This window comes from Thunnus thynnus, chromosome 21, assembly GCF_963924715.1.
Source record: "Thunnus thynnus chromosome 21, fThuThy2.1, whole genome shotgun sequence".
Lineage (NCBI taxonomy): Eukaryota > Metazoa > Chordata > Actinopteri > Scombriformes > Scombridae > Thunnus > Thunnus thynnus.
In genome coordinates, this window is record NC_089537.1 from 11,676,426 (window position 1) to 11,692,953 (window position 16,528).

The 16,528-nt window shown below is 39.5% G+C and overlaps 1 protein-coding gene and 1 long non-coding RNA gene across 4 annotated transcripts in view; one reads left to right on the forward strand and one right to left on the reverse strand.

The window, feature by feature from the left end:
* Positions 1–16,528, forward strand: part of LOC137172936 (uncharacterized) — a 280,586-nt gene that overhangs the window by 163,495 nt on the left and 100,563 nt on the right. The gene's annotated exons all lie outside the window — the stretch shown is intronic.
* plod2 (procollagen-lysine, 2-oxoglutarate 5-dioxygenase 2) overlaps positions 13,993–16,528 on the reverse strand; it is a 34,269-nt gene continuing 31,733 nt past the window's right edge. For both annotated transcript variants that reach the window (XM_067578780.1, XM_067578778.1), the window contains 3 exons: positions 15,612–15,758; positions 15,241–15,366; positions 13,993–15,064 (listed from right to left, as the gene is read on the reverse strand). In XM_067578780.1, coding sequence (XP_067434881.1) covers positions 14,909–15,064; positions 15,241–15,366; positions 15,612–15,758 — 429 coding nt within the window. In that variant the 3' untranslated portion in view covers positions 13,993–14,908. The remainder of the gene's footprint in view (positions 15,065–15,240; positions 15,367–15,611; positions 15,759–16,528) is intronic.

Below are 16,528 nucleotides of genomic sequence, written 5' to 3' on the forward strand. Positions count from 1 at the left end.
CCTCATTTTAAAATGCATTCTTGCTCAACATATGAGTGTGGCTCATGTTTCTATTTACCAGTCGCTGTGTCTATGATATGAGTCAGTCCTCGGGATTTGTAAGCTGCTTCAATAACGTCAGAGCAAAGTGCTTGTGGTACTGTCATTTATCAGACACAAAGAGCAGGATGAGAGCCAATTCCGTTCCTTTGCCACCTGATGTTGTCTCTCAGGACCGCAATTTTGGTAGATAAGTGTCCTTATCCTTGGGTGATACGGCACCCACCTTGAGAAAAATCCCTCACATTCTATTATGCCTCTGCCACCCAGACAACACCTAGAGTCACGCTTACTATAGACATCCATCATATCTCCCCGGACACAAACACAGAGAAGATGTACCTAGCCTCCTCCATGACCATTCATCTCTTCTTCTACTCGTGCAGTCTCCTCTGGTCTTCTAGAAAGCATGATGAACTGAATAACACTTCCCCCCTCTCTCTGTTTCCCAGTGTACCAACACCGATCTTCTTTAATCTTTAAGGGGAAAATATGCTGCGGATTTAAATTCATTACAAAAGATATGGGCCGTTCAATTCGTTTATGAAAAGAGGGAGCTGAGAGCACATCGTTTTTTATGCTTTTGTCAAAGACATCAGCGATTCCCAAATTGTCGCTGCGCCTCATGAAAACATTTACTTACTTTGCAGATGAAGCTCATTTCTGATCACAGATTCACTGAAGGCACAGAAAAAATCCGCCAGGCAGCCACATTAAGCCAGCGAATGTGCACTGCTGTTTACCCCCCCCCCTCACCCCCTACACCCCCTACCCGCGCTCCCTGCTCCCTGCTCCCTGCCTCCCCCCACCCCGACCCGCTTTCAAGCCCCAGTGGCATTCTTCTATTCAGCTGATGAAAGAGATTGCTTGGGTCTTGCACTAATGAATTGGCATTATTATTAAATGATGTTTGTAAATTATGACCCAGTTTGCTCCCAATGAATGGCGCAGAAAACTCAAAACCCACATCATCAATTAGGAGCTCGCAGCCACAGCGAGCTGTTAAGTTGTGGAGTTAAACTGATTTTTGGGAGGGTTGGAGTTCGGTGAAAACAATCACAGCTCACTGGCGCTGCCCTGTGGTCTGAAGACAAACATTCCTCTTTTTTTTTTTTTTTTTTTTACCCTTTTCTCTTCCATTTGCAGTACATTAAATTATTGAACATTATTATTATTTTATCGCTATTTTAAATTATTGCTTGATACTTGAGTTGAACAATCAATACAGCAGGCTAGATGTCAAAACAAAATCTGTGTTTATTACATTTATACACACACTGAATCAAACACTCAGTCGGCCAAAGAATCTTAAGTATCTTAACAGTTGACTCCTTCATTAGGACTGATTTTGTGTCCCGTCCTCAGCCACAAGGGGGAAGAAGAGTGGAACAGATGCAAGCGCAGAGCTTCTCATCTCAGTGATCAAATATTTCTTTTTCATTAGAAATTCCGCTTTGTTGTTAATGATGTTGACAACAACTTCAGTCCACTTTTGATAATTCTGATGGGTGAGCATTTGACAAATGCAAATGAGCAAATGTTAATTAGTTTTTTGATCCAAATGGTCTCGAGAAGCTTTTTTTTTTTTTTTTTTTAATCTCTTCCTGTGTTGATTATATCTTGCATGAGAATGATGTAGATATATGCTTGCAACACATCTGCTAAGGGTCATTCTCACAGTGACACCTTGTGGAGACTTGCTGACACATGCAACGTATTTAAACTCAAATGCATCTCTTCAAACCATGTGCATCATATTTTTTCTCTTATGTGGTTTCACTGGTATCTTTCAAGTTTCTAAAAATATAATAAAATGTTTTCTCATGCACACACTACAAATCAAAAGGTGTTTCTTTAGTCTGTTGTGTTGTTCAGTATATGTTTAGTTGTTTGACCCCATTTGACCCCAAACTGATCCCAAACAACTCTACAAACACAAACATACGGGGCCATTTCCAGGTAATGTTCTCTTGCCACGTTCCCTTACTTGCGTCAACACAGCTTGAACAGCTGATGTGACAAGGCGCCAAACAAACTGCAGACAATATTGAGTGTTACTGCTCATCCAGAGGTGGACATACAGTACACGAGAATGCAAATATTCCTCTGACGTACTGAAGGACCACCTAGTTAACTCCTTAATGTTTCTAAAGTCTATAGTGTATAGAAGATGCTACGGCAGTCCGTGTTTTTTAAAGTGCGGACGTCGTCTTTTGTTAAGCAGCAGCTGCAGTTTGAGTTTAGAGTTGAAACAGTTGGTTATGTGTTTATTCGATCAACAGAAGAGGAAATAGTTTGACATAAATCAAGCATAAACATCAAACATCCACCTGTTCCAGCTTCTCAGTTGTGATGATTTGCTGTTCTTTGTCTCATGTGAATCGTACATACATATTTCTTTGGTTATAGATTGCAGATCTGACAAAACATGCTATTTAAAGACACCGACTTGGTCTTTAGGAAATTGTAACAGGCATTTCCCCTCTGTTTTCTGATGATTAAGCAAATCGATTAATTGAAAAAAAAAAAGTCAGATGAATCAACAATCAAAGAATCATGCTTAATCTTGCAGCTGTAGTAGTTAAACTGAAATATTTTCACTTGAAATGCATTTGGAACTTTGAGTTTGAGCTCGTATAAATGTGTCTTCCATATGTCAAAACAACAGCAGCATCATCAATGAATTTTGTAAATCATGAACTCCTGTATTTAAAAGGATGCAGATGCTCTTTTTTTTCACCATCGTTATGTCCGCAGTAAATACCCTGGATTTAAGAAACAACAAACCTCCCTGTGAGTTAAGTGTCCGTTTCACTATGTTGAATGATTGGCTACATTCCACTCCCACACTTGACTGACCAGATGTCTCTCCCACGCAGCAGAAAGGCTATAGAACATTTCCACTGATGATAAATGACAGGTCACAGTCTTTATCAGTACTGAGTCATAGTATCTTTGCAAGGGGAATAGTTCTTAGGAAAAGACGTCATTGTCAGGAAACTTTCTCTGAAAACAAGCAATATATCAACGTGGAGCCCCTCAGTGTATTTCCTTCTTATTTTTCATTTTAGCTTTGCATCTGTTTGGCGGCCCATTCCACAGTATTTCATCAGATTGCAGTAGTCACACCATTCAATTTGGCATTTAGCTTAATGTTCCATCCATGCCCGGGACATAATGGAAGAAAAATTCACTTAATGCCTATTTTTTGTGGCACAACCCTGCAATTTGACAAGGCTGGATTACAGCACATTTCTGTAAATAGCAGTCAGGATAATACCAAAATCATGCAATCATTTTAGGGCTCTTATAATTTTCTTTATGCTACTTAAAGACCTTCAAGTGAAATTATATTATTACACTGCCTCCTTATCTGTGGGTGAGGTTGCAAGGTTGCTGTTTGTGTCTAATATTCCTTTCACTTAGAGGTCTGGGTGTTGATGAAGCCCCGACTGTCTCCATTGTACAGTAGATGAATTTAACAGCTTTGTCCTTTCCAGACATTGGGGCTGGTGGGAGGGTGGGGAGGGGAGTCACATTCCAGGCCCACTGAGGCTAAGAGGAAATGATGTCAGCCTTGCCCAGACTACCGTGACTCATTAGTTTCAGGCTGCACTCTAACATTGCCCTACATTTGGAACCATGGCAGTACCAACTGTCTTGGTAGTGCCACTGTGACTCTTTGAGGAAGAACACCTGGACCATCACATTTCTCTCTCAACACTCGTTCCTATGTTTTTTTCTGCATGAAAAACAAGCCAAGGTTTTTGATCAGGCCTTGTCTTCAGTTGGACACAGACCAGCAAATTGAATTGTTTTTCACAGCTCTCCTATGAAACACATTTTAGTACCTTAGCAAGCTGTAATTTCTTATTTCTTGCGATACACACAAAACAGTGGAGTGTGGCACAAAAATAGAGCAATATGCAGGATTGATTATTTTTGGTTATGGCACAGGAGGCAGTCCTGCAAGCTAAATGTTTTTCATTCCATCATGGCTCACTTGAGAGCCATTTAAGATCATTATTGCTAATGTAGAAATAATTTTCTGAAAAATCTCTGGATATTTTCAGTGTGAGTTGTGCAGTTAAGGAGAGTTTGTTTTTTTTTTTCTGCGTTAGGATGGTGTAATACAACAAAGGTTATACAAACATCACAATTTTAATTTATTCCATTTTTATTCTTCACAATGGAGCCTGAGCTCAGATAAAGCAGTGACTCACTAAACATACACAGCATACATGCAGCAACCAGGAAATTCCTCAAAGCGTGGAGGAAGATTGAGTGATTCTAGGAGCAGATTCAGCACATTTTGGGTGGGTCAGACAGCAATCAACACGCCCGACGCTGAGTACATAACTATACATAGTTGGGTAGGCATATGTGTACATTTAACCTGCTTCCTGTGCAAGTGAAAATTATAGGAAATTGTGTGTGAATATGCACGTAGGCAAACATACGCCAACCGCGGATTGACCCCAGTTATTTCAGCCTACTGACTAAATAAAATGAGTGCCTTGAAAGACTCTGTTTATGTGAGTGGCTTTAGTATATTGTAGCCTGTCTGCAGCATATTTTTGCCTGTAAATATTTGTATGTATTTCACTTGTAGAAATAGAGTCTTCATGCATGCACCCACTTGATTAGCATAAAAGAGTTACATGTATTTTTGACAGAGAAAAATCGTTTGAGTTTGAGATTTTATACATCCAAACTGTAAATCCCTCAGTAGATTAAAACAAACACCTTCATATTTATGAGTTTTCTTTGGAAGCTTGTGGTTGAAATTGTTAGAATTAAAAAAACAAAGGTGACAGTTTACCCAGGAGGCCTGTAAATTATATGCATACTCAAAAAATATATAAATCTTTGATACTGACAGCCAGAATCTAGTTGCAGGAATTGCACAGCCCCAAATGATCCAAGGTTATGTCTTCACAGGAAACCCCTCGAATACAGTAATATGTTTCTGTTAGACATATGAATAAAGTCAAGGTTTCCTTAAATAAAGTTGGGGTTTCTTTTTAGATGACAGAGTGTTCCACATCACCTTCTAATTCATGACTGGGTGGATCACCTGCAGCTCTGACAGAAGGAAGGGATAATCAGAAGAGATGAGTTTCCCATACAACATACACTATTCCAGCTGTTTTATGAGTATTCATGAGCATGCCAGTACAAAGACAAGCAGTGAAAAATGAGGCTCATCTCAGGAGATGTTTTTGAAGCTGTACATGATACACAGCCAATGGAGAGGAGAAAAGTTTTATAAAAATGTTGTGTTAAAAGTTTTGGAAAGTCCTCCTCTCCTTTCAGCACAGGACATTATTTTTTCAATTTTATTTCTGATCCTTGTACCTTGTAGGCCATATGTCTGTTTACAGTCTTTATGAGGCTCAGAAAAACAAGGTGTATCAGACTGTTTTGAAAATCTGCATCTTTTGATAATGCTGCCAAGTTCCAGCAACTTGTAGAAAGCCTCAATAACAGAAGGAACACTTGTTGAGAGCTATAGTATGCATGACTAGAGGCTAGGAGACCTGTATTTAAAGCTTTGCACAAGTAAACCTATATGTACAAAAGTGGAAACATATGTAGGCCCGCAGTGTTCATGTTTCCTGCAATAGATCATAGATATTGTGGAATTTTGCATAAATGAGCTCACTGGCTACTCCCAAGCTGCACAGCAGAAAATATCAAACAACATCCTATGGTTTTTTTTTTTTTTAACATTTTTAATCAGTGGCTATACATGTGTTTGCAGAGCTAGTTTAAGAACTAAGAGTGGTGGAAGGAGACAGAGGAAGAGCTCTGAGAGAGAAAGGGAGAACTTTTGACCTTGTGAACCCGTCTCAGGCTTTGCATTCCTGGGAGGTTGTGTTGCTCGAGAGAGCTGTGGGATTTCTAGCTTTCACAGCTCCCCTTGGTTTCTATAACCTCTGTGTTGATGTGTGTGGGGGGAGAAGGGAGGGTGGTGAGGGTGGGGATGGTGGTTGTGGTGGCGTTGTGCACTCCATAATGACCACCACTTGACTTTGGCATTGTGCTTTGTACTTGTTTCTCGACCAAACCCTGACCTTCAAGACTAAATTTACTCTGCCACCTTGCAGAGAGGACCCACTGCTAAGTTCAGGTTTACTCTGTAATTGTATCAAACAAACCCTTATATTACACAGAGAAGCACCTGACAGATATAGTAGCGATGCAATTTATCTCCTGCCACCACAAACAACATGAAAACATCGACTATGGAGTTGTTTTCTGATATGAAGAAAAGTCATTTTATAATGCAGTTTACATAGATGAAACATTTCTCTTGATTGCAGTTTTTAAATGGTAGAAAGGTAGAATTACAACACATTTGCCTTCGGATTAAGCTGTTGCAGGAGACAGACATTCTCGCAAGTGTGCTGCCCTACATTTCCTTACAGCTGGTCATGCCAAGCCCAGAACTGGCAAACTCATCATTTTATTAGTGGTATAGGTTAATGTGATGTTCTCCTTACAGCAGTTTTAGGGAAAGATTTTTGTTTGTATTCCCTCCCACGCTGTACAGCTGAAAGACTTCTTCGGACACCTAGACATGACACAAAGTGGAAAAATAAATCTCTAAATTGACTCATTTTCCTTTGTCAGTCCAAATCCTGTGTATTTTTAGAAATGTATTTATGTTGGGAATGTGATCATACTATAACTGCACTCACAATCTGCTCATTTTTCACCTCATCCGTCAACATTTTGTGGTTAAAATCTCTAACCCCTGGTTTCTAGTTGCTCAACTGCAATGTTTATGAAGCCAAAACAAGAAAAAAAACCTACTGGATCATGCATCTTTTTCTAAATTTTGGGATTAAATGGGGAAAAAACGTAAATGTATTTATTGAATTATTATACAGAAACTGTCACTCATACAGTGTTTACATGCATGGTGCGTCCCTTTTTAAGCAAAACCCTCCTCATCTGATATTAAAGGGGACCTATTATGCTCATTTCCAGCTCTATATTTTTATTCTGGGACTCTACTAGATTCGCTTTGCATGATTTGAAGTTAAAAAAATCAAACCCTCATTTGTGTTATAATGGCCCTTTATGCAGCCCCTCAGTTCAGCCTCTCTAACAGGCAGTTTTAGCCCCTGTCTCCTTCCCAATGAGCCCACTCTGTTCTGATTGGTCTCAGAAGCCTGCTGAGGGTCAGCTGTATCAGAGTCATGTTAAATTACTGACGATGCAAACCCAACATTTCCTGCTTCATTGCTTCATATTGAAAACTTTTTAAATGACTAAATAACTGGAGCAGAGTGAATTAGCAGAGCTTCGTTAGTGGCACTAAAAACCGGTCGACACAACAAGATATGGAGATATTTGGGGTTATTTGTTCAGCGGAAATAATGCAGGAAGGAACACTACAAGCAGAAACAACCACAGTGGTGATGATGTTTGATGAAGAGCTGCAGACCACCAGCACACCTCCAACAGGTAAACAACTTATTTTACTTTGCCCTGCTGTTTAATAGAAAAACACTCACAGCATGCCAGCTCGACTTGAGTCATGGCTCAGCGTGAACACCCCCAAAACAATGGAAAAATGCCATAATGTTAGTGGAGCAGAGCAGTGAACTCGAGTCATCGAGTAGATGAGCGTATAAAGAAATCTGTTACGAACTGACATCAACTTAGGCTGAAAGTAGAAAAAAATGTTGGAAACCGAGCGTTCAGAGCAGTCTGAAGCAGGTGCTTTTTGCTCACAGGGATTACTTTTATATAAATTTACCTCATTATTTAACACTTTGGTCACATTTAATATGAACATCCAACATTGTAACATTATATATATGACTGAAAATAAGGGAAAGCATAATATGTCCCCTTTAATGTATTGCATGGACAGTTATACTTGACCCAGATCACGAATTATCCCTCTATGTAAACTTGTGAAAGTCAAAACAAAAAGAGGGTTATGACAGGGTGCCCAGGCAGAGGCAGAATGCCACAACACTGAGCTACAGACCACAACGTCCAGTGTGGAAGATTTCCTTTGTACATGCAAGAGAGGTATCCAAGGGAGAAAAAAAAACCCTAATTTGTGGTTGGTCTTTTAAGTCGGAGCCAGGGAGCCAATTAGAAGGATTAGGGTGGATCACTACTGGTTTTGTCTTGATGTGCTGTGGTCACTAGATTGCCAGTCTGCTTCTGTATTACTTCTGGCTCTTCAGAGGGCAACAGGTTCGCATGGACTGGTCAAAACAAAGGCGCCCCGACTGAGGGATTCTTCAGTATCTGATAGGACTTGAAGAAGAAGTGCTAACTACAAATCCAACAACAGCCACATTGCTGGAACATACAATTATACCATACCAATGGATAGACAGTCACTGGGAGAAAGCTTTCTATGTCGTGAGGTCACAAGCAACAGTAGGAATGCTCTCGTGTCACGAATGTAACTAGAACCCTGTTCCTTTTCTCTTTCCGAGAGAAAGGAGCACAGGCAGTACGGCTGCCACTACTCATCCACAATTGAGTTTATAAGTGGGATAAATATAGACGCAGACACCGGAAAAAATGAATGTGGTTGATGTATTTTGTGTTCTTAGATGAACTTTGCATATGCCTTGTGGCACATACAGATTAGTGAGATATCATCAAACTAGTCGCAGGTTCAGAAAATGTTTTATTAGGACTACTAAGTGATCTTGGATTTTCCCAAAGGTTCTCCCTTGCTGTAGCCTTTATTGGCAAAATAATGAATGTTATCTGTCCAACAGAAAACAACCAAATTTGGTGTCACCCAAAGGTCCTTTTTCACAATTTTCAATTTTGAAAAGACCACACTGATGTTTATCGTCATTTTCTGCTCTCATTTATTTCCAGTTCCTTTCTTTTTTCCCCTGTTTTAAAGCACCTTTTCAAACAACCCTTTGAGTCTGGCACTGGGGTATAACTCTCTAGACAGCTAACACACACACACAGTGCACACAGGCTGAATCACTTCCTCGGCCAAATACTTTTTGTCACAGATGGTTAAAGTTAGGGCTGTGGTTAAGGTTAGTTTTTTATCCTAGCAAAGAATACAGATTTTGTGAGCAGACTAATAAAAAGGTTTACCTGGATGGCTTAATTCAGGGCAATAAAGTCCTTCAAACACTGGAATCCCACATAGGGGACTTCAGGCAGCAATCATGGCTGATTGCAATGATAAAATAAAATACCCCATTCCTAACCTATGAAATATTTTCAGCCCTGATTTATCAACTACATAACAAGAACCTAGTCACCAACAGCATTTTGATAGATTTCCATTTATGCCCCATAACCCACCATAAATGCCTTTACTTATTGCTGTACAAAAACTAAATCAAATCTGTGATATTTTTAGACCTTATTGCTGTCACAACCCACTGTCCCCAAACACCACATTCTCATGGACATAGGGAGTGTGGGTGGCCATTTGAAATGCTGTACCAACAATCACAACTTGATGAAAGTAAAAAGGAAATTGACTGTATGTAAACATAACAGAGACAAAGTTTGTTTACATCGGCGAGTATCATCATCTGTCTCACGGGCTGTTTCACTGCCTTTCTAAAAGTAACATCAGAACAGACATCAGACATCTCATCACTTTGCTTGTCAAAACGCAATTTCTCATCCATTTCAAGATCATATTACCCTATTTTTAGAGTGTGAACACTGTCCCAAAATATTATTATTAATGTGCCTTAACAGTATCACACTGTCTGTGAGCTGAAATTGATTAAGAAGCCCATAAATAATCACAAATAACTTCAGTCAGGGCCAAGAGGACACCAAAACAGTGTGTATATTTTATTTGACACAACAACCTGTGAACAACCAGCTTAGTCAGAATTTCTGTTTTACTCTCAGATGTGGAATTAGTTCCTGTGGGTCCATATATTTGTTCTGCATTACATCACAGCTTACACTTGTCATATAAAAGATTGATTTGTTATGATAAAACTCATAAGCAGAACCTCTTCTGGATGTGATATTATATCCAGACCCATCGCTTCACCGTCGCACTGTGCGTGGTGTCCAGTTTAAAAATGGCATAGACCATCTGTACCCACACGGGGGCTCTGGGGTTCTGAGTACCGGCCTGCTATTGCTCCTTCGTCTATATCCATATTGACCTAAGACACGTCGCCTCCACATACACTTGGGCACACATGCACACACCCTGACACCAGAATACCTTACACTCCCATTCTTTCATCTGCAAGTTCAATTCGCAGAGTACTTATTGAAGGAGCAAAACCAGACTAAACACACTGAAGGATCATTCAGAAGACCCCAAAATAGCTCATAAAAGGCACATTATGTAAGTTATATTTCTCTCCGCTTACTATAAACGGAGCTTCTGTGGCTTCTGACAACTCCCCATCCTCCACCCGTCTTCCATTACGCTTTTGTCTCTTCCATAAAGCAATATCTTTCTAGGAGTGCGGGGCTGTTGATTGTTTTTACAGTGTAGCTGTGTAATTTGGCTAAATGGTACTTGCACTCAGTTTACTCTGAGATGATAAACAGTCTGGCTGGTAAAAACAGGAGTGTGCTGATAGTCTCAAAGCATACAATCAAGCTATAATTGGTATTGTGGACTGTGGACCCATTTGATTACTTACCTGGGAGATAGGCCTGATGGCAGGCTCGTAATGAAAAGTACTATTTTGGTTACATTATACGGTATGGATCACGTTCACTGCATCACGTTTTACCTGATAAGTCTGAATCCTTTTTTGGTATTGCGTATAATCACAGATATTAGCCTAATATGAAAGATTTCCAGAATTTCCATTTCCAAAAGTAAACAGGGACTGCATACACAGATTCTCACGGCCTTTGTTTTTTTAAAGAGCCCAATAAAGTTTACTGAAAAAATAAAACTTTTACAAAGTGTTACAGCTGCTGCTGTTGCCAGAGTGGGTGGTTTTAAGTTGTTAAAATTAAATTAAAGGCTCCCTCTCTTCAGTTGGTACAGCGCTTAAACTAGCCGTATGATGTTTGAAATGTGCAGGTTTTAATCAAAAAGCAAATTTATACAGAATATGGTTAAATGTAGATTCTTGTAATCTATCTGCAGTCAGAACTGCTTTATAGTTTTCTGTGTTTAACAGAAAAAGTTGGAAACAATTTGTGTAAACGCTTGGTTAGAGCTTCTAAGCATGGTGCTCTCTTTATTTGCTTTGCGCTATTAAGACCAACAATTTCCTGATATGCCAGTGGGATTTATCTGTCTTTATAATATAATGCTGGAACCCACTGTCATTTTGCAAATAGCTGCCCTAAACTCCTTTTTATTTAATGCATTTTAATTCAATGTTTAATAAACAAGTATCAAATCAACAGCAGGCTTCGTCCTTCAACATCCTAATTTTTCAAAGAATGTTTGAAAACGGGGATGTAAAGCAGAGGTTTCAAAATGCCACTTAGCAAATTACACAGAGGGGGTCTTGTTTCAAACATTCCTGAATAAAATGTATCTTTCCCACCCAGAGTTTCCAGAATACTTTGTTCCCCTTAGTCCTTAGTCCCCTTGTATTAAATGTGAAGTTTAATGAATTTAACTTTCCTTGAACTGCGCACACAAGTCAAAATCCTGGACGTACAAACACATCAGCACCCGCCCGAGCACACACACATGCACTCCCATGCGTCTGTGCACATCTGCATTGAAAATTTCCTCACTGCATTTGTTTCATCCAGTACTTTTCCACTAATGTCTGACTCACAATTGCACTGTGCCTGAACCCAAATACACCCTCACCCCTCCGCCCCCCTTTTCCAAACATAATCTGAGAAATTTACAGAGGACTAACCATGTGGTACATTGTATATATCACCGACACAGCTGACATGCTTCAGATGATGCTGTTGCATTGTATCCTACACAGATCGCTCCTTAGGAATCACTGTATATGTTGGTTTCAACATGATTTCAAATGATTTTTATTACACAGTATCAGTTTCAAAAATATTCCATTGCATAAGTATGGAGGGGAACAATAAATGACTTAACGCATATGGCTAGTGATATTCTATATTTTTCATAAGGAGCAAGACTGAAATATCTCAACTACTATTAGATGTATTGCCATGAAGTTTTGTACAGTCATTCATGGTCCACAGAAGATGAATCCTACTGACTTTTCCTCTAGCGCCACCATGAGGTTGACGTTTATGGTTCTGAATGAAATATCTCGACATCTGTTGCCATTTATGTTTCCAATCATGAATTTTAATCAGTTTAGTGATCCCCTGACTCGGACAAAAATGCTTTATCCAATACTTTGGTTCATGACCAAATACCTGCGGAACTCATGACATTCCCATTATCCTCAGCTGTGTTTTGTCTTTAGTGGTAAATACCAAGACTGATACTCATGTATTAACAATTCATAGCCCCAAGTGGTAAATGGGTGACTATCTGTAAATAGGAAAATGGTGCATTTATGGCACATAAAACAGGCTAGAAACTGCTCACGCCTGACACATTGACAAGATTGCCTTCCTCCAGACCATGGACACCATGCCCTCACATACACTGGCCTCAGGGACTTGCATTTTCACATCATTGCGAACACTTAATTTAACTCCTTTGTTATGTCAAGACCAGAGTGTATGCCACAGTAATAACTAAATCACCAGCTGTCACTAGGCACCCTGGAGTTTGTGGCACACTTGAATTTACTTTGGTATATGATCATGTTTCCCATTTCTAGAGCCATTGACCCTAAGCATAGTTTTAGTTTAGTGTTTGTGGCCTCCTGGTGAGTTCAGCTCTCACTGTTTAAAAAAAAAAAAAATCTCTGTTCCTGGATCCTCTTATAATTCAAAGACGGAAAAGGATCTAAAACATCCTGCTTTTCATTTCAAATACCCACTCTGCTTTGTTCTGACTTTAGAAATAAATCACGCTTTAAAACGTATTCTTCTGAATTTCTGTCTTATGACAAAATCGTTCCTGTAAGAACCTGCTAGTTTAGTAGGTATGTGGATTTTCCTGCACGCCTGGCTGGGATCAATGTCACCTTTCAGAGGGCCTGGACACAGGGCAGACCAGGGGAAATGATGGCCACAAAGGGCTCTTTCAGCAGGAGAGAGCCTTTCCCCCATGCTGACCTAATTCCCCTTCTACTCTCTAAATCATAGCAGCTACTCAGACATTCAGCCTTCATGCGGGTTTCACAGGGACCAGAAACATGCGCCAAGTCAGGGAGTCAACTCTGCAGAGTAAAAACACAGGAGACCTTAAGATGATGTTTCGTAAGCGATGTGCTGATCTAAGAGTGAGATTGTATTTTGATTCAAGATGCTGATTACTGTTTCCAGCAGTTGATCAGGTTTCATTAGATTGTCCCAGTTGCACAATCTGTCTCAGTAAAATGTCACAAATAAATGAGCCTTGAACCTCCTCTCTACACAACAACAGGCTTTCTATTGGCTCCACCTTCTATACTTCCCTTCTTTCATCAATCTAAACATTCCTCATCTGTCCAACTTACATAAGGTTCAGGTTGGGGTTCCTAAGGCAGACTGAGCTACATTTACACTGATGTACATCATCACACCACACCCTAAATACCCCACAACTACTCCCTGCAGCAAAACGCTACTACAGTCCAGACCGGACCTGATTATTTTTACATGTGGCGTGTTGAGAGGAGAACAACTTGACAGACTTGGAAAACAAACCGATATACTTATAACTCAATAGAAGGCTGTTTGCAGTCATGACTGATCACTTCTGGATCCCGGTGTCTGTCTCCCACAAGTATCCGCAGAGAGGACTGAATTTTTTGATGTTGAATTGTTAAGTAACTGAAGTTAACGCTGAGTTTTCAGGAAGAGGAGTATTGGACTGTTCTGTGCTTTGAATGCAAAATCACTGATGTTTTAATGGTGTAGATAATAGTCCGAATAATACATCAGAAAACATATTTTTTATAAAGACTTTTTATTAAATTTTGACAATAAGTTAAACGACTGAATTTGCTGAATTCCATTCACACACGTCTCTGAAAATAAATGCAGAAACATTCTCAGTTAAGAAAATTACTGTGTTGCCTATTTTGATAAAGACAGAGAAAAACCTTTCAAATAAAACACAATTTTTTAAACTTCATTCAAACAGAACTCATATTGAATTCTGCTATTCTTGTTTTTCTGGGGTGCAAAATTACAAAAATAGATTTCTTTTTCCACCGGGCAAGTGGAAAAATTTAATTTATTCAAAATCATTAATTGAATCTTGTCTTTTTTAAGTGTACAAAAACACCTTAACACGCACCCCGCCAAATAATGAATTTCATCTCTTGCTAATGCAGAAGTACAGAATGTTGATTAGCACCAGTAGTAATTGTTGACGCAATTACAAGTTTTTACAGTATAAATGCGCTCAGTGACATTTTACCTGAAACACAAATAGATACACAAAGGTCACCTACATGCTAGCATGGTACAGCTAAATGCTAGCAGTTAATAACAGTTAATATGACAATGTTAAATCAGCATGGTGAAAATCATGATGAGCTCACAAAAAAAATCCTGCAAGTATCTTGGTTTTGAATCCAAAAATAAAGGTAAGGCACAACCGTATACCCTGCTAGCATATTTTCTTTCCATTTTGTGTAACTAAAGTGTGAATTACTTTTTGTCACTTCTCTTTCCACGCTACACTCTGTTTGACAGAGATTAGTTTAATGTAATCACTCATTCTTTTAAAGCAACTGCTTTAAAAATTTGTATCAACAAAACATCTGGGGCACAAAATGTCAAATGACAAAACGAAACAAACATGATGGAAAAAAGCAAAGCTGGGACAAAAGGCTAATTTACAGTATAATCAGACAGTTCAAGGGTCGATGAAGGACACTGCAATGTAGCGGGTGCCGTTGGTTGTGGGCAAGCCTTCGTGGAGATGAGTCAGTCGCCCTGGGTGCATGAAGCTCCAGCCTTTTCTCGGCGACTCTATGGAACAGTTATACCTATGGAAACGACAACCCCCACCCTGAAAGGAGAAAAGAGAAGTGAGACAGTTCAGTGGTTGTGCACTCAGAATGTGTAAATAGGGTTAACAAGAATATTATGGAGGGAGATGATGTAAGTGGAAAAGTTAAGATTAAATCAAATCTGATAACACTCAGATGACATTCATGACTCATCCTTTTTAATACAACATCTTACCTGAAAGTCTGTGTCTTTGTTATTGAGGGCGATGTTGATGGTGAAGGTGGAGGAGTCATGGTGGGGCCTCAGGTACGCTTGCCTCCCAGGCGTGTATTTTACCACAAAGTTCATTATTGCATAACCCTGCGATGAACGGGGCAGAAATACATCAAGTTAGCTGACAGTCGGTTTATCTTTGAAAATATCATCCAGTGGAAAACCTGTCAGCTACTGTCAAAGCTCACATTTCATTAAAGAATGTCACATACGTGTAAAAACAGGTCAGATGAACAGAACTAACTTTTTCTCCAGTTTTAGCTTTTGGACAAATAGAGGGTGTGTGTCACTGTTTATTTTTCCTTTATTTTGTTTCCTTTACTTTCACTAACCTTAGTGTAGTAGCCAGAGAATACTTTTAATGTCACAGGCGATATGAACTCTCGGATGAAGTGTAGCCACTCCTTATCAAAGCCAATTTGCTTCATATGAATGTCATCCGTCGGCACGGTCTCGTAGCCACCAGTAATCCGTTTGTCCTGAAGGAAAGGAGAGAAAGTAAAGCATGCTGCAGTGTGATTAACGATGGAACAAATGACCCAACATCCTCGACGTGTGAGAGACCACAGGTTTCAAAGAGATGATGATGACGTGTCTGAGTGCACGCGTGTGTGTGTGTGTGTGTATGCACGCCTGTGTGTGTTTAAAACCGCAGGGTGTGCTGTTGTCTGCCTGCATGAGACTTAATGACCCATCCAGCTCAGCCTCTTTCCCAAACAGAGTTAGTCATAGTGCCTGCATTAGTCCGCATTTCGTCTCCAAGGCAAACTTTCAGTGACATCAATTACCGATTTCAAACTACATAAAGCAGGCCACATGAATAAGACATCATAAACATAGAACACGACATCATAACCCTTTACTTTGTTATATTTGCATGATGGGCCTGGAGAGGATGGTAATAAAATTAAGCATGTGTGTACAAGCAAAAAAAAGAGTCAAATAGCTCAAGAAACAACATCAGATCTAAAAAACCCCCCAAAGACTTAGGGTGTGCAAGATTGCTTGAAAGTTAACTGCTCCTCCAGCCATCAGACAACAAAGTCATGACTGTTCAAATAAAGATTGCGAAGGAACATGAGGGATTATTTCCTTGCTTTCACTACTTGTTTGTGTTTGGTTCTTATTTATTTACAACACACAACAAAACGCTTAACCACAATGAGATAATTAAGGGTTTATCTGTACTATGATCATTATCTAAATCAGGCAATTGAAAAGTTTTCAGAGTTTGTTTGTTTTTTAAATG